The 14,832-nt window shown below is 43.4% G+C and overlaps 1 protein-coding gene across 4 annotated transcripts in view; it reads left to right on the top strand.

Moving 5' to 3' along the window:
• arhgef18b (rho/rac guanine nucleotide exchange factor (GEF) 18b) overlaps window positions 1–14,832 on the top strand; it is an 83,493-nt gene that overhangs the window by 9,225 nt on the left and 59,436 nt on the right. For 2 of the 4 annotated variants that reach the window (XM_029708181.1, XM_029708179.1), the window contains exons 4-9: window positions 3,939–4,098; window positions 4,334–4,451; window positions 4,756–4,810; window positions 6,771–6,848; window positions 7,014–7,122; window positions 7,636–7,816. In XM_029708181.1, the coding sequence (XP_029564041.1) occupies window positions 3,939–4,098; window positions 4,334–4,451; window positions 4,756–4,810; window positions 6,771–6,848; window positions 7,014–7,122; window positions 7,636–7,816 (701 nt within the window). The remainder of the gene's footprint in view (window positions 1–3,938; window positions 4,099–4,333; window positions 4,452–4,755; window positions 4,811–6,770; window positions 6,849–7,013; window positions 7,123–7,635; window positions 7,817–14,832) is intronic. The other 2 variants (XM_029708180.1, XM_029708182.1) reach the window with 2 other exon arrangements.

Below are 14,832 nucleotides of genomic sequence, written 5' to 3'. Positions count from 1 at the left end.
CTCTGTATTTTGGTTTCTTACTTTAACATTTCACTCTCTTGACAACAAATAAGCCCTTTGGCTTAGACTAGAATTATCCCCAGTAACAGTGGTTACATCTCGGAGACCAGAGAACTTCTGCTTCTAGGTCTCTGTGTCCTTAAATGAGTTCAGAAAGTTCTCTTGTGGTTTAGTCTGATACTTCTCCACATAACAGCTTGGGTTAAAAATTGCAGTGTAGACAAGGCCACGATAAGATAAACGATTAATGAAGCACCCAAACACCACCAGCCACAACAGCATACAATTCCTCTTTCACGTTTCACCTTTCTTTCGCTCTTTAACTTTCCCACCTAGATCCGAGAGGCTTCTAAACAGCTTCTACCCCCAAGCCATAAGACTCCTGAACATCTGGCTACCCAGGCTATTTGCATTGCCACCTCTCTTTTACGCTGCTGCTACTCTCTGTTTATTATCTATGCATAGTCACTTTAATAACTCTACCTACATCTACATATTACCTCAATTACCTCGACTAACCGGTGCCCGCGCACATTGACTCTGTATATAGCCTCGCTATTGTTATTTTACTGCTGCGCTTCTAAGTAAGCATTTCACTGTATTCGGCGCATGTGACAAATATAATTGATTTGATATGTAGCCCTTTCCTGCAGTCAAATGACTTAGCGGATTCATGTGTGGAATGTTATTCATATTTTTCATAATTTCATAATTCATCAACATTATTTACCAGGCCATTAGTACCAGGCCATTAGGACCTGATGGAGGGACAATAGAGCCCTGAGTACCAGACCATTAGTGACCTGATGGAGGTACAATAGAGCCCTGAGTACCAGACCATTAGGACCTGATGGAGGGACAATAGAGCCCTGAGTACCAGACCATTATGACCTGATGGAGGGACAATAGAGCCCTGAGTACCAGACCATTAGTGACCTGATGGAGGTACAATAGAGCCCTGAGTACCAGACCATTAGTGACCTGATGGAGGTACAATAGAGCCCTGAGTACCAGGCCATTAGGACCTGATGGAGGGACAATAGAGCCCTGAGTACCAGGCCATTAGGACCTGATGGAGGGACAATAGAGCCCTGAGTACCAGGCCATTAGGACCTGATGGAGGGACAATAGAGCCCTGAGTACCAGACCATTAGTGACCTGATGGAGGGACAATAGAGCCCTGAGTACCAGACCATTAGTGACCTGATGGAGGGACAATAGAGCCCTGAGTACCAGACCATTAGTGACCTGATGGAGGGACAATAGAGCCCTGAGTACCAGGCCATTAGGACCTGATGGAGGGACAATAGAGCCCTGAGTACCAGACCATTAGGACCTGATGGAGGGACAATAGAGCCCTGAGTACCAGGCCATTAGGACCTGATGGAGGGACAATAGAGCCCTGAGTACCAGGCCATTAGGACCTGATGGAGGGACAATAGAGCCCTGAGTACCAGGCCATTAGTGACCTGGTGGAGGTACAATAGAGCCCTGAGTACCAGGCCATTAGGACCTGATGGAGGGACAATAGAGCCCTGACTACCAGGCCATTAGGACCTGATGGAGGGACAATAGAGCCCTGAGTACCAGGCCATTAGTGACCTGATGGAGGGACAATAGAGCCCTGAGTACCAGGCCATTAGTGACCTGATGGAGGGACAATAGAGCCCTGAGTAACCAGGCCATTAGGACCTGATGGAGGGACAATAGAGCCCTGAGTACCAGGCCATTAGGACCTGATGGAGGGACAATAGAGCCCTGAGTACCAGGCCATTAGGACCTGATCGAGGGACAATAGAGCCCTGAGTACCAGGCCATTAGTGACCTGATGGAGGTACAATAGAGCCCTGAGTACCAGGCCATTAGGACCTGATGGAGGGACAATAGAGCCCTGAGTACCAGGCCATTAGGACCTGATGGAGGGACAATAGAGCCCTGAGTACCAGGCCATTAGGACCTGATGGAGGGACAATAGAGCCCTGAGTACCAGACCATTAATAACCTGATGGAGGGACAATAGAGCCCTGAGTACCAGACCATTAGGACCTGATTGAGGGACAATAGAGCCCTGAGTACCAGGCCATTAGGACCTGATGGAGGGACAATAGAGCCCTGAGTACCCAGCCATTAGTGACCTGATGGAGGTACAATAGAGCCCTGAGTACCAGGCCATTAGTGACCTGATGGAGGTACAATAGAGCCCTGAGTACCCAGCCATTAGTGACCTGATGGAGGTACAATAGAGCCCTGAGTACCAGACCATTAGTGACCTGATGGAGGTACAATAGAGCCCTGAGTACCAGGCCATTAGGACCTGATCGAGGGACAATAGAGCCCTGAGTACCAGGCCTTTAGGACCTGATGGAGGGACAATAGAGCCCTGAGTACCAGGCCTTTAGGACCTGATATGGGGACAATAGAGCCCTGAGTACCAGGCCATTAGTGACCTGATGGAGGGACAATAGAGCCCTGAGTACCAGACCATTAGTGACCTGATGGAGGGACAATAGAGCCCTGAGTACCAGGCCTTTAGGACCTGATGGAGGGACAATAGAGCCCTGAGTACCAGGCCTTTAGGACCTGATATGGGGACAATAGAGCCCTGAGTACCAGGCCATTAGTGACCTGATGGAGGGACAATAGAGCCCTGAGTACCAGACCATTAGTGACCTGATGGAGGGACAATAGAGCCCTGAGTACCAGGCCTTTAGGACCTGATGGAGGGACAATAGAGCCCTGAGTACCAGGCCTTTAGGACCTGATATGGGGACAATAGAGCCCTGAGTACCAGGCCATTAGTGACCTGATGGAGGGACAATAGAGCCCTGAGTACCAGACCATTAGTGACCTGATGGAGGGACAATAGAGCCCTGAGTACCAGGCCTTTAGCGACTGGCCGTTAGCTTGTTTGGTAGGCTACTAGTGACCATCAGCGGCATCCGGGTGCAGGTTTGGAGAAGCCTAGTTACCGTGACTCAACTGTCACATGGCGTTTGACTGAGGTCATGACTCGTGACTACCGGTGTGGTGGTAATAAGGTCGTCATAAACAGCCCTAGTTATGATCAAGGATCATTTTAGCTCAAATAGGCAAGTCAACTGCCATATCAAGCCTGATTGTATCTGCTTCTTCATAATTTTTTGGTCGCATGTGACAAATACAATTGATTTGATATGTAGCTCTTTCCTGCAGTCAAATGACTTAGTGGCTTCATGTGTGGAATGTTATTCATATTTTTCATAATTTCATAATTAATCAACATTATTTAAATAATCCTCTCAAAATCCGGTGTTTCTATGTCAAACGGTTTTGTTATATTTCAGTTTTCTGTGATGTATGTAGTGTCATATTGGGATGCAAACTCAAAATGTAATACATTTCATCTCTATATCTGACATGGTACAGGTGTTTTCTTTTGTTAAGCCCATAACCATGTGTGTGAAGTGTATACTTTTGTTTCAAAGTAGATTTGTTTAAAACTACCCAGAAACACTCTGTGTGACCCTCATTTAGCCCACTGCAGTATATTGAAATAGCCATTGTGTTATAGAATGAGTCATCTGCTCTGGTGGACATAATTGTCAAGTTCTCATAAGACATTTACACTTAATAAATGTCATTTTCACTTGCCATTTTATTTTAGGCACCTAAAGCCATCCTTAAATAATTATAAATATTATAATAGATCAGAGTCTTTATATATCATGTTTTTATACTACATGTTTTTGTACTACTACTAGCATGAACAGCTCCTACGAATGTTCCTCTGTGGCTCAGTCGATAGAGCATGGTGCTAGCAAGGCCTGGGTCAAGGGTTTCCATTCCCGCTGGGGTCACCAATGCAAAAAACAAAATGTATGCACACACTACTGTAATTCACTTTGGATAAAAGCTAGTGTTGCCCGCTAAATGGAGTTGAATCATCTCTCTCTCTATAGGCTGAGCCTGGACGCCATAGACAGCGATGGAGAGAGGGATGACTCTCTCCTAAGCCCCTCCCACCAACAGGCCTTTATATACCCAGGATGCCCTGAGCAGGAAGTGGAGGAGTCAGATGGGACAGACCTCTCCAGATCTGAAGCCAAGGAGACAGAAACGGTATTGATGCCACCCCACGGCCATACCTGATGTGTTTGAACATTGCACTCAGCTTGGAGTGCATAAACATATGTTTAAAATTAGATACCTTGTATAGTATACACTAAGTACTGTGATTTCACTCTTCTCTACAAAAACTCAACAAAAGAAAGTAAGAATATGTTTTCAATCAACCAACTTGGTAAAATAAAGGTAAATAACATAAATAAATACATTATGTCTGACATCATTGTAGGAGGAGTGCAGTCGGTCTGGAAGGACATACTCCAGAGCAGAGATTCTGGCCACAGATGAGCGCGTTCACGTTGCACACGTGTCTCGCGTGGTGGAGACATCTAAGAGGGCAGCAGGAGGTCAGTGTGTAGAGTAAGCTGCCTTTGACCCTGTGCCCCCAGAGAGCCACAGACCAACATCCTGTTGTCAGAATGTATGAACTGAACACAACACAATGAGACTGTGGGAGGCCAAAGCTTGGTCCATCATCCCCCCCCCCCACCATAAAGGAATTCATTATTTTACTCTTCATCTTTTACATAAAGGGTGATTCCATGCCAGCATGGCCCGACAATATTTTTGGTATGTCAGATTGTTCTCAGATAGAAACGTTATTGGGAGGAAGGGTGTTTAATGCGTTTTAGTGGTACTGTTGTATTGCAGAGGAGCTGGACCCAGAGGAACCCAACTTGCACACTGCAGAAGGACAGACTCATATGTAAGTTAGTTAACACAGTCAAATGTATGTTTACAGTGTGTCTTGGAAGGTTGCAACTTATTTTCTCTCTCTCTTGCTCTCTCTCTCTCCCTCTCTCCCTTTCCCTCTCTCTCTCTCTCTCTCTCTCTCTCTCTCTCTCTCTCCCCCTTTCCCCCCCTCTCTCTCTCCCTTTCCCCCTCTCTCCCTCTCTCGCTCTCCCTATCTCCCTCCCTCTCTCTCTCCCTCTCTCCCTTTCCCTCTCTCGCTTTCTCTCTCCTTGGCTCAGACCAACACTTCTGTAAACTTTTGTTTCCTTCTGCATTGACATTGTGTACTTATTTTTAGGTAGAGTAATTTACATGAAACGTTGCTGGATTAACTTACATACAAATCCCTTTTTGAAAGGTACATTTGTGTACTGCATTCCTCCCCTCCTCCTCTTCTTCAGTGCAGCCAACTCCCACAGAGTCTACAGGGCTTTCCCTGTTCCCGTTTTGACATCTCTGCTCCATGTCGTATGTCTTCAGACTGTTCCTCCTCCAGTCCTCTCTCTCCCAGCTCCTTAGATGGCCCCTTCGCGTCTGTGTGTGTGTGTGTATGTTTGTGTGTTTGTGTATGCTCTGTGTGTGTGAGGGAAGGCATGCGTGCAGATGTGTGTGTGTGTGTGTGTGTGTGTGTGTGTGTGTGTGTGTGTGTGTGTGTGTGTGTGTGTGTGTGTGTGTGTGTGTCTCTAAATCACACATCCCTTCGGTCTGACACTCAGCGCTCGCTGCCTCCAGGCCCAGACCCATTGTCAGTCTCAGTGTCTTGTTTGTCTTAGGCTGATGATACAAAAAGTTCTGCAAGAGCTCAAGCAGTACCATGGGTAAGTAAACAGGCCAAGGAGGCCTGCTTGGCCCTGATGCACCCCCATCCCATCAAAGCCTATAGCCTAACAGAGCAGGGCTGGATAGAAGCATGGGGAAATCACTGGCCATTGCAGTGTTTGTTTGCCTATGTGTGAAAAGGATGAATCAATGGTGTGGAATTAGCATGCGCTTATGCTAGGTTACTCTGGGTGGGTGACAGCCTTGGTTCTGCACAGCAACAGCCTTGGTTCTGCACAGCAACAGTCTTGGTTCTGCACAGTGACAGCCTTGGTTCTGCACAGCGACAGCCTTGGTCCTGCACAGCAACAGCCTTGGTTCTGCACAGTGACAGCATCTGGTTCTGCACAGCAACAGCCTTGGTTCTGCACAGTGACAGCATCTGGTTCTGCACAGCAACAGTCTTGGTTCTGCACAGTGACAGCATCTGGTTCTGCACAGCAACAGCCTTGGTTCTGCACAGTGACAGCCTTGGTCCTGCACAGCGACAGCCTTGGTTCTGCACAGCGACAGCCTTGGTTCTGCACAGCGACAGCCTTGGTTCTGCACAGCGACAGTCTTGGTTCTGCACAGCGACAGTCTTGGTTCTGCACAGCGACAGTCTTGGTTCTGCACAGCGACAGTCTTGGTTCTGCACAGCGACAGCCTTGGTTCTGCACAGCGACAGTCTTGGTCCTGCACAGCGACAGCCTTGGTCCTGCACAGCGACAGCCTTGGTCCTGCACAATGACAGCCTTGGTTCTGCACAGTGACAGCCTTGGTCCTGTACAGCGACAGTCTTGGTTCTGCACAGCGACAGTCTTGGTTCTGCACAGCGACAGCCTTGGTTCTGCACAGCGACAGTCTTGGTTCTGCACAGCGACAGCCTTAGTTCTGCACAGCGACACAGTTTTTGATAAAGATGTCCACTGTATTTTGGTTTTTAATTTTAACTGCATGACCACCTGATTAGAGCTTTTCCTCTGTTTGTGAACTTACCTGAGAATGACATTCCACTACGTGGATGAAGCGTGAGGCTGCAGTCACCTATTATTATGCACAATGTTTTTCTCAATAGTAAAGTGCTGTGTTATTGAACCGGAGTAACTGTCCAATCGATATCTTCTCCTCCACAGAGCCAGGCAGAGGACCACAAGGCCAGAGGGGAAGGAGACAGGAAGTAGTGTCACCTGGTACGAATTTCTCTCCAACGAGTAAGTTGTCCATGGCCAGAGGATTTCACACTCACTTTAGTTTACACTTTAATTATGGAGGTTGACATTTCTTCTTTTACTCTGAAATTCATTTCATATTAGTTTGTAATTTCATTGATCATTTGGGCCATGTCTGCCATCAGTCATTTGTGTTCTACTTGGTAGAAATGAGGAAGAGGAGGACCGAACAGAGAAAGTAGAGAAGGGGACCAAAGTGAAGCGCACCCTGAGCTCGCTTAGGAGCAGAATGACTGGCTCATTCAACAAAGACAAGGTGAACCAAAACAACACATGATGTACTGTATATACACACACACACACTCAACATATTAACTGGTTAGGGTGTGGTGTGAGCTTGGATGATAAGTGTGAGCATTGAGCAACTTTCTTGATAACTTGGGAAACTCATTTAGCATAATACTGTAGTCTGTTACTGTAAACATGTTTGTTACATTGTTCACGTTGCCTTTTTAGCAAGGATACGTTGATTTCAACATCATGTCATTATCAGGAGGATCAAGTCCTCGGTGTTAAGCAACATGACTGTCAGTCAGTGATGTGAAAGCTATTGTTCATTTACACCCTAATGTCATCATGTTACTGTGTGGGAACAGAATGTCTCTTTTCATCCTGATGTTCTGAGTCAGCCCTGTTGTCCGCTTATATACCCCATGTCACTTCTTATGTTGTATTAAAAAAATACATCCCCATAGTACAGTATTAAAAGTACAGTGTCAAAGATGAAAGCTGACATTATTTTCGCCCTGTTTCTCTTTCGTTCCCCCAGCAGGGTAAGAACCGAGAGAAAGAGCAGCAGAAGGGGAAGGAGAGGGAACCCAAAGAGAAAGAGAAACTGCATCACAGTAGTAGCAGTGGGCATAATTTGGTGCCAGGCTCCTTCTCCAGCTGTGCCACCTGCTCACTGTGCAGTAAGGCCCTGCAGAAAAAGCATGGTCTGCAGTGCCTGAGTGAGTAAGACACTAACTAACACACTCTAACATAGTGTACACTCGGCCTTCACACACTCTTCAAGTGTACCTCACACACTTTTCCGACTGGGCGCAAACTGGTAAGAATCAACGTTGTTTCCGCATTCTATATCGACATACTTTTCTTTCTTTTTTTAACCCAAATTCAATGAGACTCGACTTTTTATAGGTCCAAAGTTTGTGTCCAGTGGAACCTACTTCTCTCTGTTTATGACTTATAATCAACACACTCCTCTGCTCCTTTCTTAAGACAATTATGCAAGTGTTTCGTTTCACTTCCTGTTGATAGCATGTGCTTGTGTAATGGAGGAAGGACATGGTTCCCACTAGATGGCTAAACTGCAAAGTGAAAATAGGCTACATCTACAACAAAAAATGTATGAAAGCTAAAATGTGCTTTTTGGTCTCAATTTATGGTTAAGGTAAGGCATAAGGTTAGCAGTGTGGTTAAGGTTAAGGTTAGGTTTAAAATACGAATTTAAAAAGAGGAATTGTAGAACTAGGCGGGGCTTCTGACTTTGCAACTTGGCCAGATAGTAACAACCATGTCTGTCACACAGAACCTTGAACTGGTTACATGGACAGTTTGAGTGAATCCAGAACAAATACATTTACTTGAACTGTCAGGTCATGTGCACGCCATTCTGTCTGTTTGGTCTTTACAATACCTGTCCTCCCAAGTTTTGCCGTAACACTGAGAACATCAAACCGATGCAAAGGCAAACAAGACATTGCAGTCAATACCTTTTTTTTTTTAAAGTGACTGTTTCAACTGTTAACATGATATTTAGGCCCACTAGGAAAGTATGTGGTAACAATGGCAGTTTTATGGCACTTAACTTCGTAGAATTCTACAGAACTGGTAACTACCAAAGAAATGAACAAGTAATTCATAACTCATTACTGTGTAATTGCTATTTCCACATGTACTTTCTGACTAAATGCCTGGAATGTTCTGTACCGTCAGTAAGATAAAGTTCTGCTACCAGATAATGCTTCCAGCTACAATAGAAGTACAAGATGTTTCAACACTAATGGGGCTTCTCCCTCTGATACTCTTTCCTCACCCCTGTGCGGTAGCAGATAAGATGATAAGATGTATTAACACAGGGAGTGATTTCAGTGCCAACAGAAACTGTATTTTCAATTCCATAATTAAAAAGATATTGATATTTTATATTTCATGATTTGAAACTGCATTGACTGAATATTGAATTCAAATACAATTTCTGTTGGCACTGAAACCACTCCATTATGTAGCCTGATGATGAAGTAGCCCTGTCTTTGGTGTGGGGTGAGGCAGTGTCAGCAGATGATAGGGCAACGTAACACTAAAGACACGCAGACAGGAGAGGAGTAGAATAACGTTCTAATACCAGTGTTTGAGGGAGGTGGTATTAAATGTTGTTTTTACATAACAGCCTTTTCTTTGGACGTTGACATGGACATACGGATGCAATGCAATAGTTTTGCCGTTAAGGGAGAAGGATGACTGAAATATTGACACCAAACAGAGCAGAGGGGCTTCTTATTGAATGACTTGCCTGAGACCCAGTGGAATACTGTGTCACCAACAGACACTTATTCTCACTACTTCACCAAACCGCATGCTCTTTACATTTGGGTGGCCCAAGTAATGGCCTGAGACAAAATCCTAACCTCTTGGAATAACAAGGAAGGAACCCACAGGGAAAGGCATGTCAGTCACTGAATTTAATCTTTAAACCAAAATATACTCTCTGTTTTTACGAATGTAATTGACCTGCGGTTGAAGTAGAACTCCCCTGGCTGCAAATAAGGGAGGATGTTTGTTTACTTGCTGCTTTGTTGCCATTTGCTTTGTACCTTTGTTATTATTATATTGAATAGGTTGAGACAAAAACGTGTTAACCTCTTACCTGGTTTCTAGGCTGTGTGTGTCCCCTTCCCTCTTACCATAGAATTATTAGCTCAAGTCCGAACGCCATTGTTTGAAACTGTAGGTAGGTCCTCAAGCCACACATCACTTATAGTATCTAGTGCCCGGCTACTGGATAGAACAACATATGGGTCTGCCTTTTTTTGTATACATTAATGTCACATCTCGTGTTAATGGAATTCACAGACCCTTCTCTTCACACACATGGTCTGCAGTGATTAGTTGGGAGGGGAATCCTCTGGAAAACAGTGTGACTGTAAACACATGGGCAAACACTATCAAACTCTCACTCATGGGTTTTTCGTTTTTAAACTGCGTGGGGAACTTGTAGTCTGTGTCCATTTCTTATTATACTATATTTCCACTCTGGAATGAGGAAACTACTGCCTTATCTGCCTGGTCTCTTTAATTCAGTTCATTGTCTAGGTCTTGGAGAAGTAAGATATAGCTACAGTATATAGTCTACTGTAGTAGATTATCCTACCTGAAACTCTTAAAGGGTTTGAAGTGTTTACAGACCTGAGTAGAGCAACAAAGCCCACGATCACCTAAAATCGGACAGCAGGACAAGACTGCTGGGGAATATTATGAATGACTGTTTACTTTAGTTGGCTTATTAAGCATTAAACAAATCATACTGATATGTCTCACAAGGCACCAAATAATCAGGACGTGTAGGACTGGGCTGCCTTATGATTCAACACTAACCAGTGACAGACAGGCAGCAGGCAGTAGTGCAAAACACACTCACACACATGCAAGCAGGCAGCCAGCCATACACACACACACACACACACACACACACACACACAGGAATGAAAGACAGACATACACTGTGGATGCCTTAAATTTTTTGTAAAGATATTACATCATTTTTTGGTTGGAATCTTCTAAAACACTACAAGCCAAATGAACTCCAACCTCCTCCAAATGTTTAAACAAATGCAGGAAAAATAACCATCATTAATGGCCTAGTTATTGGCGTGAGAAAAGAAGTGAGTGTCCCTTTAAGTCTGAACCCAAGCCTTTGGATAATCAGCCTAGAATCAGCCTGTGGAATGCGTCGTTTGTAAACCAGTGATTGTTCCCCATAATTATTGCTTGTTGGAGAGTGTAGGGAAGTCGAACTGGACGGAGAAAAGAGTGGGAATACTGATTTACACGACATACCGATTTATTTTCAATTAGATCACAGACTTCTGTTTTTTTCTTTCACGGTAAGCTCTCGGAACAAAACAGGTGGATGCGCCGTTTTTTTTCCTCTCTCACTTGTTGCAGAGATCTATTTAGACGCTACAGTAGTTAGCTAACCAGTATGCTAAGGTAGTTCACCGGTAAATTAGCTATCTATAGGCCAGCTAGCTAATTGATAAAGGTACAGAGTTCAGAGACAAAATACACGTAGAGATGCTTAAGTAGCTAGCTACCTGCAGTACTGAAATGCGTAGCGTATTTCAATGCTGTATTTAATTACGTTGGCTTAGCTAGGTAGCTTGATATCCAAGTTAGAGCTAATTACAGTAGCTAGCTAGCGAGCTAAGTATGCCAACTAAGCTAGTTAGCTACAGTCCTATAGAACATAAACAAGCTAAATTAGCTAGCTAACGTTAGATTGACCACAATTAGCTATAATTTGCTACTGTTCCTTACGACATATAACTATCTAGCTGGCTATCTTTAAGATTTGTGATTGAGATCCTCTTGCAACAGGTGATCGAGCTAAGTTTACTACTAACGTTAGCTAGCATCTGTTTTAGTAGAAAGTCAATCATCTAGCTAACTATAGCAAGTGAGAGCTAATTCTCATAGTTTTGTTTAGCTTTCAGCAAACACAGCAAGCCATTTTTCAATTGAGTTTAACAGTAGCTACATCCTTATGTTTCAATAATGTACTATATTGCTTGTTGTTTACTCTCAAACTACTACCAAGTAGGCCTACCTCACAATTTCATTACCTACAATGTGCAGGCTTGTCCCTCATGGTTTGTTTATATTTTTTGCCTGTTAAAAAAAATATATCCGTTTGAAAATCACTGCTAAACTGCATTGTAACTTTCTTAGATCAAAATATAATCTCAAACAAATATACTTATGAAATAGTGCATCTCAAACAAATGCAAATACAGTATAAGTTTATCATCAATATTTGGCATGCTTGATTTGAGAGTGAAAAATGGATGATTCCTTGTCCCATTTCTTCAAACACTCCAGTAGATAAGCCCATGTCTGGACTAGGTGGTCACATTTCCCACCAACCTCTCTGTTCTCTGAGCTCACTGGGTCTGGGTCACATGGTAATAATTGTGCTTGGCAGGTCTGCCAGAGCATAACAGCTCACCCCAGTGGCTCTGAGTCTACCCCTGTTAGGACACTGCTTCTCCATGCCTGACTGACCACCCTCCTGCCCTGCCTCTACCTAGGGATGAGTCAGGTGCACTAAGTCAGGCTATGCTACTCAGTCAGGGCAGACCAGCTCCCTCTCACCAAGGTCCTATTCAGCAGGTTGACATGTTCAGAAAGCTGCAGATGGACAATATATTATGGAAAGAACAGCTTTCTGTGTTGTGGAATATGAACTTGTTTTGATGCATTGGAGCAATATTAGGGTAAGAACAAAAACTTTTTTGAAAATTGTTTGGGGTGGCAGGTAGCCTAGTGGTTAGAGCGTTGGACTAGTAATCGAAAGGTTGCAAGTTCAAATCCCCTAGCTGACAAGGTACAAATCTGTTGTTCTGCCCCTGAACAAGGCAGTTAAACCCACTGTTCCTAGGCTGTCATTGAAAATAAGAATTTGTTCTTGACTGACTAGTTAAATAAAGGTAAAATAAAGTAATGGTGTCATATGTGATCCTAGTGCTGAGGCTTGTGTCCTGGGATAACTGTGAATTAGCCTAGGCTAATTCACAGTTATCCCAGGTGCACAGACAGTTGCTTGTTGTCAGCAGCGCAGCAGAAGTCGATGACGTAGCAGATGGAAGTGGTTTCTCTCAGTCGGTATTAGATGTGTCATTTTGTTTTTAAAAAATGGTAAAGTCATTCCTATAGCAGTCTGTACGATGACTGCAGGACCTGACCTATGTTAGAAAAGTGGAGTGCTGCTGTGGGTAGATTGTTTAAGATGTCAGTGTGAATAAATGATTAGGTTATATATATATATATATATATATATATACACGTTTGATGGTGTTAATTGGTTATGTTTGGGTGAGGCTGTACTTTCAGGGGTGAGCTAAGAGCTTGGCTTCCCATCCCTAGCCCTTCCCCTATCTATCTTCATGCCAGAAAGTGCTATTGTGCTACAAATAAAACTAACAGTAAAAAACCAAACTGACAAATAGGTCTAGGCCTTGTGCTTATAAAACATTATGTATTACTACTAGTAAGGATCCTCTTCCAGGGAGAACTGTATAACTTTCTTAAGAAATCCCTTCCCTTCACTATCTCAATCTGTGTGGCGGTTTCTCCCTTAAAGATAACACAAGGCCTTGCATTCTTCAGGCCAGGCTAATATTGAGGAGTGTCTGCTAGCTGCTGCCGGTGTCCTCCACCTCTCTTGTTGTGGTGGGTCATGGCATTTAGAATGACCACGGTCACCGTTTTATAGTTGTTAAAAAAGCGCTATATTTTCTCCTCTGTCTCCTGTGTTGGTTAGCCAGCGTGGCCTGTTTTGGTAAGACATTGGGGGCATGTATTTTATGAGGGGCAACAAAGTTTCATGGCTTTGTAAGGAGTCCATGTTACCGCGGAAACAGACTCAACCTCACGTTTGTCTGAATACCAAGCTGTCTTCAGTCAGCTGTTCGTTCAATAACTCAACTTTCTTCTAAAACTGGGTAGTTTGGTCTCCTTACATTGTCTGTGTGATGTGAACCAGGCTTTAACTTTGGTGCTTTTGGGTAAAGTTTGTTGACTTAAATATGTAAAAAATGTAATAAATAAAAAATATGTATTAAAGCGGTTAATGACAGTTGTATTATTTTAAAAACACGGTATTTAACTACAATGACCATAAACCATTGCGCGCCTACTTGTCTGTTTGTTTCTTTTACGCCTACAACGTAAAAGAGAGAAGAATACATGATAGAGGGATACAGAGCAGTTGCTTCGCGAGGCGTCTCTACCTGAAAATACATAATCTAAGTCATTGATGGCCTAGATGGTATTCAGCAGTCATAAAAGTATGCCTTATTTACTTTGAATAACTACTAAAATAGGGATTTTGTCAGGCAGCAGCTCTGTAGAGAACAGATGACTTAGAATTAAATAGTCATAAAACAAATATAATATACACTACTAAAATATTTGAAAGTCAAGTACTGTGAATAAAGGCTGGTTAATAAGTGATCAGCAGTAATGGGCAGTCACTACCATCATGGGACTTGTATTTTAAACAATTCTGTGTTTTGGAGTTCAACCCACATAATGCATTGTGCCTTTAATCCCCCCCCCACGACCTCAAAGCACTAATCGCTCACACTCTCGGTCAAGTGTGCAGCACTATGCACTTGGCTGCACCCTCAGTTGCTATCCTGTGTGCACTGCTGGGCCTGTCAACAGGTGCAAGGGAGGGTGTGGTGACTGACTGGCTGGCTGAATCAAATAAAATACAATGTTATTTGTCTCTTGCTTTGTAAATTTTCAAGTGTAGACTAACAGTGAAATGTTTACTTACGGGTCCTTTTCCAACAATGCGGAGTTAATGATGCACTATGCTGAAATTGATCCTCCATTTCCTGGTTGCTAAAATTAAAATAGTTTGCCTAATTTCAGTTTGTCACAAAACAAGCAATTATAGTGTATAGACAATCATTGTACCGGCTGTTAAATATATTTTCCATAACCAAAAATATGGTGTTTTCAGCTGTTGGAAGCTCGTGTACAAAACCAAAAGTAAAAGATGCAAAAATGAAGAACAGGAAGTATAGAAATAACACACACAGAAGAGATCTACCCCTTCTTTGACTGCCGTTCAATGAAAATGACAGATCTATAACACACATTTCTATGTGAATTTGGTTGGGTTGCCCAAAAAGTTACATATAGCAGCTTTGGAGATAAACAAAAGAATACATAGTGA

The sequence above is a fragment of the Salmo trutta genome, chromosome 22, assembly GCF_901001165.1.
Source record: "Salmo trutta chromosome 22, fSalTru1.1, whole genome shotgun sequence".
Lineage (NCBI taxonomy): Eukaryota > Metazoa > Chordata > Actinopteri > Salmoniformes > Salmonidae > Salmo > Salmo trutta.
The sequence above is the reverse complement of the archived record's forward strand: the minus strand, read 5'-3'. Positions and strand labels throughout refer to the sequence as shown.